A 17549-nucleotide genomic window follows, 5' to 3' on the forward strand; every position below is an offset into this window, starting at 1 on the left:
ATGTCGACAGCCCAATTCGATGCAGCCCCTCTGATCGTCCGTTGCCTTGCATAGGAACCATGATGCAGCTTGACATGTTGCCAATCGCTAGGTTTGCAGCCCACAATGCAACAACGGCGATTCATGGTCCTCGCAAAAAGAAACCTCAAAATGAACATTGACTGCATTGTTGCTCGCATCAACAATGAGCACGTTATAACACAAGCAGATTACACTTGCTGTGTGCTGGAAGTGCTCGAGTGTAGGGATAAATTTACGTGTATTCTCTTTCTGTTAATTTTTTTTAGAAACAAGTTAACCAACAAACCAACTATTACGAAGAACATTTGTTCACCATAAAGTTGTAAAAATGATTGAAGATGTAACCTGGGCAGCCTGTCGGATAGCTCGCCCACTTGACATCAATTGTACTATGTAGATTGTAACTGGGCGGCTGAACACTCAGGGGAGGTGGACTGCTGCGATCGGTAGTGGTGCACATATTAGGCCCTTATAATAAATTATACACTATACACGGAGTGCTTAAATGCATCACTTGATGTTTAGAAGGACCTGCCCTAACGACTCAGTATGTTTGCACAATATTGTCAAAGTTGTTTCAGGGTCTCTTAAAGGCAGCCGCAGCCACAGCCACGTTGCACTCAAAGCAACCAGCTGTATCGAGACAATGCTTGTACTTCCCATGATTCCCATGCTGGTTGAAGCATGACTACAGAAATTTGCATAGACATTAGTACGACAGTTCTTGGTAAGCTTGTATGAAACTCATGATGCTGATACAGGCAGCTAAACAGCTTTTCTCAGTCTACACTCGTGTGTTGTCCTGTAGCACACAACCCTTGTCTTCAAGCAAGAGGGCATTTAGTACTACACTGCCTGATACGTGCATGATACAATGCATAAGGCCGCGCGTCGACACATATGCCCTCTAGTGCCTCTGATTGACACCAAACTTGCCGGTTTATGGCCTTTAAGGTCTGGTGACAAATTTCTGAGGCCATGACCAGCTAAATGTGCCGCTGCTGGAGAAGACAGTTCTCCACTTTTGCGGCCACTCTCTATGGTGTGCGATTTGAAAGGTGTAGGCCAGACAAGTTATAGCTCAGGCCGACCTCTCTGCCTTTCTGTAAATAAATTTCTCTCTCTCTCTTCACAAACAACTGCATGTAATTCCACTATTTGACCACTGGCACCTGCAGTAGTTTCAATTTCTCCTGGTCTTTCTTTGTGGCAGCTGGAATAAACTTACAAGTGAAATTTTGTTCTGTTGCAATTGTGAACAAACACACTTCGTTATGTAGAGGTTAAAAATACATGCTGTTCTATGGACATAAAGATTTAACTAATGCATACCCTCTTGCTTACACTGCATTGCACTCACAACCAGCCATATTACCTGCTGATCTGAAGAGCCACTGAGCTTGACCATGATTGGAGCCTTTCCCTTTCGACACTGGCAGATGAACAAATCGGGTGTCAGGGTGACACCGCCAGGGCCTTTTGCAGCAGACTCTGCTGCCGTCACTTGCACCACGGTCCAGTCTGAAAGAAGCGAAGGTAATGAACGGACTCTTAAGCTTAATGGCACTAGTGCAACGCAACAGCAGTCGACAGCACGCTTAGTTGAACCTTTTAGTGAAGTGGCGATCCTAAGGTAGTGCACAGGGAATGTTCCCACAAAGATTCTTTTAGAAAGGTGTAGATATTTAAACAAGTACCTAACACATTTCAGAAGTCGTGGAAACCCGCCTAAATGCTTCTTAGATTGCATGTAGAAGGATGACGCTTAGCAATTGTGAAGGCTGGAAAACGTAAGATATTTTAATTCAATACTAAAGTAGAGAATAAAGGGAAAATCAGACAACCACCCTTTCGTTGCAATTGCTACAAAGGAAACCCATACGGGTTCCTCGAAAGAAACGCCTCATAGTTGAAGAAAAATTCGCCCTGGTCTGGGACTTGAACCCGGGACCACCGCCTTTCCGGGGCAGCCGCTCTACCATCTAAGCTAACCAGGCGGCTAACAGATGGCAGGGCGAAGTCGAATTTGTCGACAACACGAAGCAAAGTTGTCTTGAAATGCCTATGACAGCAGAATTTGCAGACATGGAGCAGTAAAGATAAATATGATGGTGTTTCCCATTAAAAAAAATAAAAATGTGCTGCATGCGTTTTTCCTGCCTGCACTCGTATGTGGCAGCTACAATGATGACAAATGGAGGTAGCCACTAATGCAACATCATGATGCACCTATGTACTGGCACGGCCGCTGGGTAAAGAAAAAAAAAAATGTGTGGCCTGCTGCATGCATCAACTTTTTTTTTATCCAGTGGCCGTGGTCTTGGATACTGAAACTAGGTACTAGTTCACAGGAACAAGTTATGGTAAATTATTTAAGGTGCTCTGGCACTTTGCAGCATCTTCTGTAAGGTTTATAGAGTGCTTCGACTTTCATATATAATGCAAGAAAGTGAAAATTAACAACAAAAAAAAAAAACTCATGTCAGCACCCTTTAAAGCACTTAAATGGAACACTGGTTGAGTGAATTATCAGATACAGTGAAGTAATAGTTTAGCTGGTCACACAATTTTGCATGAGGCTTTCAAATTTGTAGGATATCACTTACACAGTTATACAAGTTTTAATAACTTAATCGTCCATGGAATGTGTCCTGGCCAAAGCGTGCATACCTGGCCAACATGTGAACTTTCAAATTTGTAAAAATCTCGGAGACAACACTTATGGTGGGATAGCATAGACTTTTAAAAGCCTGCCCTGAGCACATGCTTTTTCTTGGATACAAGCAGACTTCATTGAAGGTGATTTACCTTTAGAGATGTAGCACACAAGCAGCAACAAACTCGTTTCAATTCCTGCACATCAAGTACTGACAAGCAACACGTTTTTGTATCTCCAACTTTTCTGGCGACTTTGGTGCTACCAATTTAGCCTTCTTCGGGAACTTTCTGCAGAAACATGCTCGAGGCAGGTACCCTTTTCGCATCCTTTCAACGTCAGAAGAGTATGGAAGTTTCGAGGCATGACTACCGAAACTTTTTGGGGAACAGAATTTGTTTTGGAAAAGTTTATGCAACATTCGTAAAATTGCAAAATACAGTAGAACCTTTTTGATACGTTCCCGTTATGTTTTCCCAGCGTCAACGCTCGCAACTGAGAACACAAAAAATGACCCAATAGAGTTACGCTCATTTTTTGCCGGTTCATAGGTTCCAGGAAAACAATTTTTCGGCACCAACGTTCAGTACGTCGCCAAACTGCGATCGTATAAGTTTTCTGGCCGCTAGATCCCATGTAAACAAGATAATGCGCAATCAAGAACAATATATAGCTGCCCGCCGCGGCAGCTTCACTGCGATAATCGCCCACCCATCTCACGTGAAAATGCCAGCATGTACTCAGTTTCTCATTTCGGAACCAACAAATCTTCTCCGGGGTACTTGCACATGGCATTCACAGCTAACACCACAAATCCTATTGCGATAAGCATCTTTGCCTATCTGTTTCACAGCGCATGGTGCGCAGTGCCATTAGTAGCGTACTGCACTCTTTTTGTAAGGCGCGGGCGCATGCGATCGAGAAGGGTATATAGCCGCCCATCTCGTGAAAACGATGGTGAGCAGTTTCTTACCCCGGTACCAGCAAATCTCCAGTCGGGTCGTCGCACACCACATTTACAGCTATCGCCACCAAACTATTTTGATAAGCATCTTCACATATCAGTTTTACAGCGTGTGGCGCGTAGTGCCATTGGGAGCATACTGCATGCTTTTAGGAAGCGATAGTCTATACCCGCCACCGTTCCCTGCTGCAGGCGGTGCGATGTAGGCATCCCGTTTCACTTCAGCGGCATCCGGTGTCGCTCACCAGCTCGATTTCAGTTCGGTTTCTCGTTGCCCTCTTAAAACACCATGCAATAGGAAAGCAACAAAACGCGTCTCGGGGCACCGGAGCACCACCAGCTCAATGCGCGTCGGCATCTCATGCCGCAACGCTTCGCGCGGACCGTAGTTGTCAACAATAGTTGAGCCTGTCAAATTTTTATTTACTTCGGATCGTATGTTTTTCCAGTTAGTACGTTTTTTCACGTGGTCTTTTCCAAAATGTATGAACGAGGTTTTACTGTAAGCCTAAATTCGTAAACATTGCGTAAAACTCGAAGGGGTTGGCATGTATGTGCATGGAACAGCTCAAACGAGCACTAAAGAGAAGCACTCTATCAGTTTAGACGGATATATAATTCATTCAAGTTTAATCTCAGTAAGGTTGATTACTGGAAGAGGTAATGAAGGCTAGACTTCCATTTTTAAGATTCCGTGCCGGAGCACCAGCTATGGTTCGTCAATGTGTTGTCACAGATTTCAAGGTATTTTTCCATATTCTGGGCCACAACGTAAATGTTCTTGAAACTTACCAAGTTCAGTATTTGGGTTTTGCATACAATGTAACCCATTTTTACCCATAAAAGTTAACTAGGCCCAACAAGACACAGTCAAAATACACTGTATCATGGCAACTTCAACGTGGTGTCACCACCCATTTTCGCATTATTTTTGGCTTACTAAGCCTCTTCTCATGGTAACAGTTGCTTTTTAGAATTGTAAAGGACTACTTTATTAATATGGCTCAACTTAATTTTCTCTTTAAAAGTGAAAGGTCAATTACAGAGACATTACACTTTATACCTGTTAGTGCTGCATTCTATTGTTAGCACTGCTTACACTTCTGCATATAGTACGGTAACAAAATTGTGCAAATTTTTGTGCTAGTTCTATATAGGGAGCGCTGGCTGTAACTGATAAGTTATTGCTTTGAATGCTCATCTGATATGATAGCATTTTACTGTACCAACATAGATGGCCGGGCATCTGGAAAGTATCGCCAAGTTTTCACAAAAGTATCACAACGGTGTCACAAGTGCCTGGCTACTGCTCACCAGCTGGCAGAAGCTCATAGAGTTCAGTGAGCTGCGCAGTCTTGAGTGCGGATAGTAATCTGAAATTGAGAGCTTGTGCCTTGATGGTGTCCTCCTTGCTGAACTCGAAGTCTTGCACTGCATCGCATACTGATGTGGCTCTCTGCTTCCTGGGAAAAATGCAAACAATGTTAATTTGACTTTTTGGACATGTAAATACAGTAGAATTTCGTTAATTTGAACTCGGTTAATTCAAGATCCCAGATAATTCGAAGGTTTTCTGCGGCCCTGTATTTTCCAATGTAAATTTGACCGGGTAATTCGAACCGGTGGCCTAGGCCAACCCAGTTAATTCGAAAATTTGGGGTGCTATGCCGCAATTCCTGATCCCCCTTTCACGCAAACCCGACGAAACGACGGCCATTTGGAGCCACGAGGCAACGCCACATAGCAATTGTGATTATTTATAGATGAAGCGACCGACCAATAGTACTGCTAGCACAAAAATCAGTCCACAGTACGCCCGCACACCGCCAAAATGCGCGCCTGCAGAGGAGAAGACGTGCTTCACTGCAACGCAGCGGACATACTGGTTTTTGTCATGTGCTCTCGTCCCCCACTCGGCATGCTCCTCGCAGTCGCAGCGGTCGCAGCGTCAGCGCGTGCACTGTGCCGCTGCCACTGGCTGTCGCTTGCCCATTATCTCTCTGTACCTGCGGCGACGCGTGTACGCGCAGAGCCGGTCTGCGCCATTTATTTGTGTGCGGTGATTAGGGGTGTTGCAGCTGGCGTGGTGTTTTTTTTTTTTTTTTTTTTTCTGAACTGTGCAGAAGTGCCAGTGAGCGAAGAATCCAAAGTATAAGATTTTAATGCTGCAGCAGAAGTTCTGCTTGATCCAAGAAGCAGGTAAGAGCACTTGTTCTAAGACAGAGTTGGCTAAAAGGCACAGCGTGTCCCTCTCGACGTTGTCCACAATATTGAAGAATAAGTCGAAGGTACTGGAGCCCTACAGCAAGACATATTTTTCGAAGTCGTCACTAGTACGGGCTCCCATGTACCAGGATGTGGAATCAGCTTTACTTCGTTTTCGCTAGCTGCAGAAAGCAAACGCGGCCCACCTTCCCATTAATGGAACGATACTGTGGGAGAAGGCCAACAACTTGGCTCTACAACTTGGGCACGAAGAGTTCAAGTGTAGCAATGGATGGTTCAGCCGTTTTAGAGAGCACAATAATTTGACCTTCGTAGCCGTCGGTGGTGAGAGCGGCAGTGAAAACGAGAGTGTCGACTGGAAGAAACACACTTTGGCTCTATTACTTAGCGAGTATGGTGCAGACAATGTGTACAACTTTGACGAGGCAGCCCTTTTTTACAAGATGCTGCCCATGAAAACGTTCGCAGCGAAGGATACCGCGGTCAAGGGTGACCTTGACAAGAAAAGGGAAAAGAAAGAATTACTGTTCTGTTCGGCACGAACATATACGGTAAACGCAGGCTGCCATTTACTCGCAGTTGGAAAGAATGGAAAGCCTCGCTGCTTTAAAAATGCACGGCTGTCACCAAGGGATGAGCTTATCTACCGGCACAACAAGAAAGCCTGGGTCACAGGTGCAATATTTGAAGATTAGGTACGTTCAGCAGCTTGACCGCAAGTTTGCTGCCACAGGCAGGAATGTACTCGTTGATAATTGCCCGGCGCATGGTGACATCCCACACCTGAAAGCTATCAGGATGGTATTTCTTCCTCTGAACACCACATAGATCTTGCAGCCAATGGACCAAGGCGTCATTCACCACATGAGGAAGATTTACCACCACCACCTGCTCAAGCGCATGCTGTTACGATTGGCCTGCAGGGGTATGCTCTGCAAAGCTATCTCAGCCCGCTGCAGGTGCTTCGATCGACTCGCGGTGGTGGCGCCCTTCAGAGAACCGGCAAAGATGACAGTGCTAACCGACCATGAACTTCCTTTGGAGAATTGGAGACCACGGCGACGTTAATCCACCATGCACATTCTTCGTAGAGTCAGCAACGGCAGCAGGACTGGCCACGTTTGGTGGACCATGTATAGTTGGTTGATTTGCCGTGGCCTTCATGATCTCTTTGCAGCAAGAAGAGCATCTCTAACAAAAGGGCGTTCTGCGGTACGTTTTTCCTCAGGCTCCAGGATTCGTCACAGTCTGCCGACACTCGTGGCGACTACCGGAGAAAGTCAGCTCTGGAATTTGGAAATCAGCTCTGGGGTCAGGTGTGACCACCTGGCTACGAGGACCCACTCAGCTCAGGTTCTGGGAATCCAAAGTGCGTATATGAGTGTGTGAGCCCTCCCCTTCAAAGGCGGGTCGACTACACCCCAACGACTGTGGACGCTCCGCTTGGACTAAGGTTGGAAAGCAGTTCTCCCTCCCCTACGAATCTAGGGAGGAGAAGGTTTTTGCCGTACATGTACGGCAGCGGTTTTCTGTCCTGCAAGGTCTTTGCTGTACAGGTACGGTTTCGACCCTCCGTTTGAAATTTCGCGCCATAATGACGATGCGTGCTTACTGGGAGGTGCTGCCACCTTTTAGGACTTACAAGAAGCGTTTGAAATTTGTGCTACCTTCTTGGGGAGATAAACAGAACTGATTTCTAGCTTCAGCGCGTCGCGCAGACTGCGGCAGCACCCCTTTTGCGGTTTCGTTTCCTCTGCGTGATCGCAACGGAGGCATGCGAAACGTGATTTTTCTCTTTGTCGGCAAGCTATCGCAGGGGCGACGGAAGTTGATTTCTATCTTGACTGGCGCTGCTCTTAGCTTGTTTATCACCACCGCTCACAAGGTATTCTCGCTCTATGCGGCAACGTGCTTACGCGAGAGGGTGCCTCAGACCTCTGCCCAAGGCAGCCGCATGCAGAGATGGCATGTGTGCGCCAACACAACTCGTCGCTCCAAGAGAAGAAGATGCACGCATTTTAGGTGTGCAGACTGCGATAAGGCGCTGTGTGGAGACCCGTGTTTCAAGGAGTACCACACTATGAAATACTATTCAACATTTTGCAGTTCTGAGTGATGCCGACACCAAAATACTGTTCCTAATTTTTTTTTTACTATTTATTCCAGACTTTATACATCTTGTACATTCAAGATTCGCAATAAAGTAATTTGACCACCTGGGAAAGTTTTTCTCAAAATAATTCGACCCTCAAAGGGTTAAGCAGCAGTTTGTCGGCTGCTAGAGTGTGCTCATGCTCGAGAAGCAGTGTGCTTGGAGCTGTCTGCTGTATGCTTCGTCTTGCGTGCTCCATTTGGGAGTCACGCTAGACTGTCGAATGTATCTCTTGTTTTAATGTAAATATGTAAATAAATCCTGTACGCCTAGTTCCTGACGAAGAGCCTGGTCCTCCCTACAACCCCAACCACAAATTCTACAATGCTCCTTTGCTACAACAACGGCAAGGAGTACTCCATCGACCTCCTCGGGGCCACATGTCTTATTGTGCATGCATGGAAGCAAGTGGAACCCACTTTGATCATGTGGTGTTTTGAACACGCTGGCTTCTCAAAGGAAAGCACCGTCGATGCTGACTATATATGCGCACATGATGAAGAAGGAGCCGAGTATTGTGTCCGCATCAATGCACTCTGCGCAGAGGATAGTGAATCCGGTGCAGTCGGCTTCGTCGAGCATTTGAACTGTGAAAATGATCACCGAACGCGCTACTCAGACTTGGAGAGTGAACCTACCGCTAATGCGACCATGTACGATGACAGCGACGATGATGACGCTAACGAGCCCTCCCGAGCACCTGCTCTCGGAGAGGTTATTGGATCGCTGAACGTTACTTGCAGTTTAGTTGAGTGCCATGATGGAAATCCTCAAATGCTGCACGTAGTTGGCCAACTAGAAAACATGACCCTTGGAGCCTCGAACTACAGGACACAGCAAACAAGTGCTCCAAAGATCGCCGAATAAAGGTGGCGCATTCCTGCAGCGAAATCTTTTGCCTGGGTCGCATTTTTTTTTGTGTTGGGTTAATTCGAAAACTCGCTTAATTCGAAGGTTTTTTGAGGTCCCGGTGACTTTGAATTAACGAGGTTTTACTGTACCTCATTTTTATGCACATGACGGGACACAACCATAGAGTTTCTTACAATGTTACATAGAGGGAAAACTGGCGCCTTGCCGCTGTTGTATGCATGGGAATGCCAGTATGCGGTGGCTTCAGATCAGAATTGTTCTCCGAGAACCAAGTCACCTTGCCTGGCTTTCACCATTCGATCTGTCACAATTGTACCATTTGCTAAAACCGCACACGAAGAACTATTTTTACTTTAATGTCACGCAAGAAAGATTTTGGTACAATCATGAGTACTTCTGTTCGAACAAAACTACACAAAGCAAAAAGTTCTGCCTCGACACAGCATTCCCAAGCACAGCTGCTTCCCTGCCTTCTCCCATACTGGAGCCGAGGGACCTTTTCTTTTTCTTCCTTCTCTTCCTTTATTGCGGCATTGCGCCTTCCGCATTGGATGACTAGCCGTGATAAGCGATGAAACACCCACAAAGAAGAGGCAATTTTGTGTATGTGAATGACCCTGTGGCTGGGAGTGGGGCTTCCCTCAAGAGGGAGGCATGCTGCGTTTGGTTTGAAATTTCAGCTGTTTTCCCGGCACCCAGCACTAATACATTGCGGACACGATCATCAGAACATCATGTATACACTACGCTTGTTTGTTTAAGATGGCCAAACCTGGTGACGGCAGATCGCTGAGGACAACCGCGTCTGGCTTACGTTTGGCACGTTGTAGGTGCCAATATCGGAAGTAGTGGCATCTACATGAATATCCAAAATCAAATTTGGTATGCATGCCTCGGCGATGTTCAGTAAGCGGAATGTTGTGGGCATGCTTCGCTCTGCGCTGTGGCCTTTGCAGTGCAAGGCATTGAAGGAGAGGAAGAACTGTGAAGGGGGTGTTTGATTGCCAATAAGTCTGCTTCTGATGTTCTGAGGACTTAGATGTTTCTGCTTAGAAGTATTTCTACTTAGAAATACTTCTGCTTAGAAATATTTCAGAAATAGCCTAATTTAACTTCAAGCGAATTTCTCCACTTCAATAAAAAGCGGTTCAGGGCCCCTTTAAGAGCAACTAGTTGGACACCGAGAGCTACTAGGTCTGCCTTATTAAAACCGATATTTCTCTTTTATCTCCAATTTTATTGCAGTAATGTTATACATTTGAGCAAATACAAAATAAGTAGCATAATAGGGTGTGCCAAAGCTATACACATTCAAGGGGATGCCCTAATAAAAGATACTGTTGAAGTGACATGCAGATGTCACTTGTTTAGAGAAATTATAGAAACTTAACAGAATATAATATACAATGAGGCATAGACTATAAAGAAACTATATTAGAAGACCAAAACATTACAGAAAAAAAAATATGCATGACTTTGTACAAGAACAATATGATGTGCATTAACAACTAACTAGGTGTTTATTGTAATACACATTTTGTGAGTGAACAAGAAAACTAATGCAATAAGAAACACAATTTCATTTCACAAGGAACGCTATTACTGCAATTGCTCGTGCCAACAAGTGGAATATTTAAAAGAGCCCTTACTTAAGTTTCTTGTAGAGGAAAGTGAGTCCAACGTGCTGCAGAGTGACTGAGGACGTCTGGCTAACATACCACAAAGATGCGGTCTTGTGGTCCTTGGTGTGCCTTTCCTGTAGAAACACGTGCATTGCAGGCAAGTTTCAGAAATGAAATAGGAAAGCAGTGTACAATCCTTTAACCCTTTCAGTTCCGCTGACGTAGCAGTACATTCTCCACACTCTGCACTCGAATGTGTGCAGTTGCACTAAGCTGGCGAGCTCCGAGGTGGTTCCACCACCGGTTGTGTATATATGAAGCATATTTTCTCCTCTACGTGTTTGCTGAGTCAGAGTTCTCGTTAGCGGCTGCGGAACGTGCTCTACATGGGCGTGGTGGCACCACGGCATCCGCATATGGGAGGGGTGGCTCCTGGGCTTTGAACACCCACGGCAGTGATTCTCCATTCAAATATTCACGCCATTGTGCCAGGCTACCAACTCCTGCGCGTTTTTGCCATGTGTAGCAGGTTTGCTTTTTTTTTGTTAGTCTATCACTATCTTCCCTATGGCACACCCCTTTCCAGTGACAAGGGTGCTCCTTTCATTTGCGTGCTTTCTCCAGGACAGCTCCACCCTCTGTCATATCTCTCTTTTGCGGTTTCATCTGTTGCTCTTTGCTTTGTCTGGCCAAGTTCGAATAAACAAAAGTGCTCCTTCCTTAAGCATGGCTGCATGATTGCTTTGAGATGGCTACTTGTGCAGGACCTTCAACTATTGATTGGAGCAGTGGCTCTTCCGACTCCGAATATGAGCTAAGCAGGAGATCAGAGGACGAGAGCTTGTTGTTCGAGAAAGAGGCAACTTCAACTGCGTGAGATCCTGACCCTGACACCTTGAAAAAGTACTGAGAACGATGTTCAAGTCTGCTGAACTTTTTATTCATTTTGTCAGATAGGAATGCGAGGAGCATAGCAATAGAGCATTTGCCATTATCTGCGTTATTTTTTCCCCTCTGTATAACCAAAAATAAACTGTTATGTTGATTTTATAATATCCGAGACAAAACAGATGCTCGGGTGTGTCACCTTCCAAAAAAACTTAACACTGAAAGAATTAAGCATATACCACTGAAAGAGTTTGCATATATTTAGATGGCTCTCATGCACAATTTTCTGCCACTTCTGCATGCATTTATAGTTTGTAGACCTTACAGCAACCTGTCAATGTTGCATCGTCTGTGGACAGTGATCACACAAGTGCATCTTTGCCGTTCTCTCCGTCTTAATCTTTTCACCATATGTATCCTACCCAAACCTGCTTAATTCCTGATCAGTTTAGCGAGAATTTCCCAGACGTCTACACTGCACACTTTTGGCATTTACCATTATGCCTGTAATCTCCTTCAATCACGTTTCCTACTGTCATCAGTTCTGTGTCAAGCACTTTTATTAGTGTCAAAACTCAGCTCAGTTAGTTGACAAAATGAATGCACAAGTCAGTGTGTCTATATTGGCTTGTTGGTAGGTGACCTAATTTGTTGTAGCACTGGCACAATGACACGGACATAGAAGGCACATGAGACAGCACACAGTCAATCATAATTCATCATGGTAAAACAAAAATTATTCCTATCGTGCGACACCGAGTGCATGAATGTCGTGCAAAGAAAAAGTGTTGAGCTCTTGCCTGAAGGTCCAGAAGGTGCACCATTGTCCTGCTCATCTCGGCATATAGCGGGCATGGTGGAAAATGGATGATCAGCTCGAAGGCTTTGTCAAGCAATGCTATCATCTCGTCAAGTGCTGAAAAACAAACAGGAAAAAAAATTAAGTTATGGGGATCTATGTGCCAAAACCACAATCTGATTATGACACACACTGCAGTGAGAAATTCTGAATTAATTTTCACCAGCTGGGTTTCTTTAACATGCACCCAATGCATGTACATGGGCGTTTGTGCATTTCGCCCCCATCAAAGAGTGGCTGCTGCAGCCTGAATTTGATCCCGCAACCTCATGCTAAGCAGCATAATGCCAAAGCCCCTAACCAACCACAGAGGGTCAAGCAGGAAAGAAATCATCACTGCAAGCTCAAGAGACATACAAGCAGAGATTCAAAATATGGCAGTACTAGATTTAAACCCCAACATGAAACTGCAATTGCAGCAAAAGTTTGTTCGTTACAGTAAATATTTATTGTACAAATACGACTAAAAATTTGCACTTGTTACGACAAAGGACCTGTCCTCTGCTTAAGAAGAGCTCTGCAGTTCATTGAGGGTGCAGGCACCCAGAACATGCATTTTTGTTATCAGAAGTGTGGAATTCATCAGATAGTGCATTTGTCTGGTGTTCTGCCAAATGCTCCAAATTTTTGCTGCTAACTTACCGTCATATCTTGAGGTGGCATGCAGGCAAAGGTACAGTTCACTACAAAGAATACTGCACCTGAGCCTCCATATTCAGTTTCATTATACAAAAACAAAACTCACTAAAATTAGGCATGACTAAGCGACTTCTAGTTATAATTTCTAATTTCATGTGTCAGTGTTTGCTACATTGAGGTTCAATTGATCGTATACATATGTATCAAACCCTGTCCACTTCAGTCCCTTTAACTGGTACCAGAAGCAGAAAATAAAGAATTACAAAAAACAATAGCTGCATTTATAAAGCTTCTCTGTATAGAGACCAGATTTCTTAGCTTTTATTGCATGTCAAATTATTGTGCCACTGATCTTTTTTTATTTTGGCAGCAATATGCGTGTAGCAGAAGATATACTCATTTACTTTGAAAAAAGAATAAAGCAGTCTAGTCAACCTATGCTAATTTAACCTTGACCAGGCTAACAATTGATCCAATTATTTTATGTAACTAACTAGAAGAGGAGGCAGAAGAAATTTCCGAACACAGGGTTGTTTCATTTGGCAGTATTAACCCCGTTCAATAAACTTCCGAATCAAATGTGCATTCTGTTTTGTGCTATGAACTCATAAAAATGATGTGCACCCAAATCTAATACACACCTATTCTTGTAACAAAACATGTAGTGTATCCAATTTTGTCAATCACATATAAGATTTAATACGGAGTGTTCGAATGGAGTTCATAGAATGGAGAATTAGTGATGCTTAAAGGGGGCCCTGAAACACTTTTCTATCTAATCATAGGAAGGCCTCACTATTAAAGGACTTATGCTATCACACTGGTGAGTGGCTTTTTCTCTCCTCCACTAGCACACTAGAGCTACACAGGGGAAGTGGTAAAGGGGCAAGGCTCCGCCGTGAGCGTCTCATGAGTGAGAAGGCTCATCCCGGCACCCCGTGGTGGCCGCAGCATCTCCACTACATAGGCACACCGTGGCTATCTCAGATGGTACATGTGACTGTCATGTGTAGACTGGCAGCGTGAAGATTAAATGCTTTTTCTGTATTTTTGAGATGGCAGACATAATTCATAAGGTGCATAGCTTGCATACATGGTGCTGCAGCATGACAGCAATCGCGGTACAGTGATTCTTGAGCTTTTGCCGGCCGCCACACAGGATTCATGAACCATGCAGTGGTGTGTTTCTTTGGAGTGTAGCTAGCACACTTTGAGCTGTCGCACCCGCTACTCATAAGTTCGCTGTTAATGCTAATGGCCGTCATTGAAGTGTGCAGTGGGCACTTAACATCATTCGCATGTCTGAAATCTAACATGCTGTGCCAATGCACACCATCGCAAAACGTTACAAGCACTGAAGCAACCCCAAATTTTATCCCTTTTGTTGTTGATCAATCTCAGGTTTAAGTGATGCTTAAAGCAAGCCCTCGCCTTTTGCCGGCAATTTTATTCCTCAAACCTTCTATACTTGCAATTACGAATGATGCAATGGGGTGCAATCTTGCTAGTACCAATACTGTCAATTTCCATAGTTTCCATATATGTAGGCTGCCATTACTAAGGGTTATGGCATAGGACTGGCACACATTTGTATTCACAGTCTACTGCTGCTGATGCTGGCATGGCAGAGATATACGTTGCCGAGACATATACATTAAAACAGTAGACCTCTGGCTGGGGATTTTTCAAAATGTTTCTTAATCTGAAAAAAATTTTTAATATGAAGTTCACAGCAATAAAATTTGACTGTACTGTTTCTAAGATCAACTAAGCGTTCACTACACCAAGCCTCATCAATATGCCAACCTGGACAGTGCAGCAATGTCCGAGGCGCTCCTTTCAGCAAATGTGGTTTGTTGTACAGGACTGTCAGAAAGCTTTAGAAAGAAAGCTTTACTTCAAAAGAAAACCCCACTGCCACCAACCGTTCAACACTGTATGCATACCTTGAGGCTTGCAAGATGCCAGCTGCTCTTCGGTGAACACTATCTCGTGTTCCATGTAGGGGACATCCTCTATCAATCTCGGCTCTCTCTCTTGCAGTGAAAACCGTGCAATTGAGGCAACTGCCTCCTCCTCTTCATCTATTGCGTTAAGCAAGGCAGTAGATGCACCTTGTGTGCTGTTTGTCGGTGCCTGTTCGCTAGCACTTTCACCGCTGGGTCTCGTTCCTGCATCTCTGCCGGTGTTCGTTGACACCAGGTCAGTCTTCGCAGCTTTACGCTGGGCCCGAACCTTGCATGTGCCACAGAAATAGATGAGCCAAAGGACATGCAACAATGCACAGCTCATAAACATACAGTTCACAATGTTAGATATCAACTCAAATGTATGCAGAGCGCCTGACAGGTATAATAATGCTAGGTAGGATCAGAGAAGTTCATCATACACCTACAGGATTGAGCAAGTTCTAATTTTTACACATGCTCTGCAATCAAAACTGCAATATGTTCACGGCCTGTTTATGCTCATCTGAAAATTCTGAAAAGCATTTGTTGTGCATAAAAGGCTCTTGAAAAGGCACCTAATAAGCATTAAGCATGAGATACTGAGAAAAAATGTATAAACCTTGATATAACGAAGTCTATAAAATGGGCAGTCTACTTCATTACATCGAAATTCGACCTTTTGTGCAAATACACATAGCTGCCGCCATATTTTTCTTACATTAAAGGGTCCATAAAATTTCCCAATTATCGGGCAATCGGAAAAAACAGATTTCAATGTGAAAATTTCATTTTGCTGAATTTAAGAGTTGGTGACCAAAACTAGGTCTTCGTGCTGTGCCAATGACATCTTCACATCGGTGGTACGAAACGAAGCCTGCAAAGCTTTCATGCCCACTCCGCAGCCACAGCTGACACTGTCACAAGCACGATGAGCAAAACGTGAACAAGGTGAATGCAGGAGCCAACGTTTCGGTAAGTGGACTTGTCTTCTTCAAGGCGACGTATGCTTTCCTCGCCACAGTATATATATATATATATATATATATATATATATATTTTATATATATTTTTTATATATATATACTGTGGCGAGGAAAGCATACGTTGCCTTGAAGAAGACGAGTCCACTTGTCGAAACGTTGGCTCCTGCATTCACCTTGTTCACGTTTTGCTCATCGTCTTGAATTTCCATCTCCCGCATTCCCCGTCTTTTCACTGTCACAAGCAGTTAGATGACACTATCATGATGAGTGCAGGCAGAGGATAGCGACCACTTCATCTGCCTCTCACTTCAATGAGTCTTTGAAACTCGAGCTTGTGTAATTTCCAGCACTAAATGGGCACGAAGACAGCACACATGGAGCCACAGCCATCTCGACTCACCCAGCCTTTTCACAACTGCAGATTACCTCCAAAATAGGCCGTGTGGGCTGTGTGTGCACTGAACCGTGCTAACAGCCATGCACAGCCACAGCTGAGCTGAGGAGGAGTCGCAGGCTCACCTGCACTCCTCCCCTACTAACCTGCTTGCCCAACCTCCTCCCACTCCCTCTCGCTTGTGCGGGAGGACTGCATACATCACCATCCTTCTGAGCTCATGCTCACCACTTTCCCTTGCACACACAGCATATTGCCAACACCACTTAGACTTTACAGTGCGCCAGGCGCAATAGCATCTTATTGCACTTGGACTTTAAACCGAACATGATGGCAAGAGACTCTTGCGGCTACACTGCTAAGCTTCAATGGCCACATTCTGTCGCGCAGTGCATGATTTGAGAGGTGCATCTGGAAGCAGCTGCGTGCATTTCAACTATTTGACGATTTGCGTAAACAACAGTGAATTTTTTTATATTGATATCGTATATACACATATTTTGTTAAAGGAGCCCTGAGCCACTTTTTATCGAAGTGGAGAAATACATTTGAAGTTAAAATAGGCTATTTCAGAAATACTTTGCACAAAAAGCATTTCAATGCATTCAGCATAAGCAGAATTATTGGAAATCAAATGCCACCTTTGCGGTGCTTCCGCTCCTTCAATGCCTTGCACTGCAAAGGTTAGGGAGGAGTGGGGCGTGCCCCCAACTCTCCACCTACTGAACATCACCATAGCGCACAGTTCAAATTTGATTTTGGATGTTGACGTAGACGCCACTACAACTTCGGCACCTATGTTGTGTCAAATGTACGCCTGACGTACTTGTCCTCAGTGAGCCAGTGCGCTCAGCCAGCTAAAAAGCCAGCCAACTCATCGTGGCACCCCATGGCGGCCGCGATATCTACGTCACATAGTAGACCACAGCTACATGTAACTGTAGTGTGTATGCTCAGCGTTTGCTTTGTGCTTGCACTCATATGCTCCGGTCTGGCCATGCTACGTGGTGCAAACTTGTCTTTGTTCTGTACCAGCTTCACCGACGGATCGTAGCCACATCCAACTTGTGCGTGTTGAAGTGCTGCTCAATATAAAGTGATGTCTGTCAAGGCGTCTGAACAGGAGCATTCAGGAGCGAGCATGCGCTGGTAAGCATGCGTGTTTTTCGGACCTTAAGTTTTGCATGGTTTGAGGCTATTTGAATGTTGAAAGCTGGTTGAAATTAGAGAGAACCAACGGCTACCACACCAATAAGCAGGGTGGCCAAAGTTTAATTGCTATGCAGGCGGCTTCTCCCAGAGGTACGTAACTATTGAAATTTG

The 17549-nt window shown here is 44.6% G+C and overlaps 1 protein-coding gene across 1 annotated transcript in view; it reads right to left on the reverse strand.

The window, feature by feature from the left end:
* Sse (extra spindle pole bodies like 1, separase) overlaps nucleotides 1–17549 on the reverse strand; it is an 88866-nt gene that overhangs the window by 20742 nt on the left and 50575 nt on the right. Inside the window, exons 17-21 of the mRNA XM_055070967.2 lie at nucleotides 14847–15135; nucleotides 12203–12318; nucleotides 10542–10648; nucleotides 4956–5104; nucleotides 1397–1542 (exon numbers count right to left, since the gene is read on the reverse strand). Coding sequence (XP_054926942.1) covers nucleotides 1397–1542; nucleotides 4956–5104; nucleotides 10542–10648; nucleotides 12203–12318; nucleotides 14847–15135 — 807 coding nt within the window. The remainder of the gene's footprint in view (nucleotides 1–1396; nucleotides 1543–4955; nucleotides 5105–10541; nucleotides 10649–12202; nucleotides 12319–14846; nucleotides 15136–17549) is intronic.

Source organism: Dermacentor andersoni, chromosome 5 (genome assembly GCF_023375885.2).
Source record: "Dermacentor andersoni chromosome 5, qqDerAnde1_hic_scaffold, whole genome shotgun sequence".
NCBI classification, from domain to species: Eukaryota; Metazoa; Arthropoda; class Arachnida; order Ixodida; family Ixodidae; genus Dermacentor; species Dermacentor andersoni.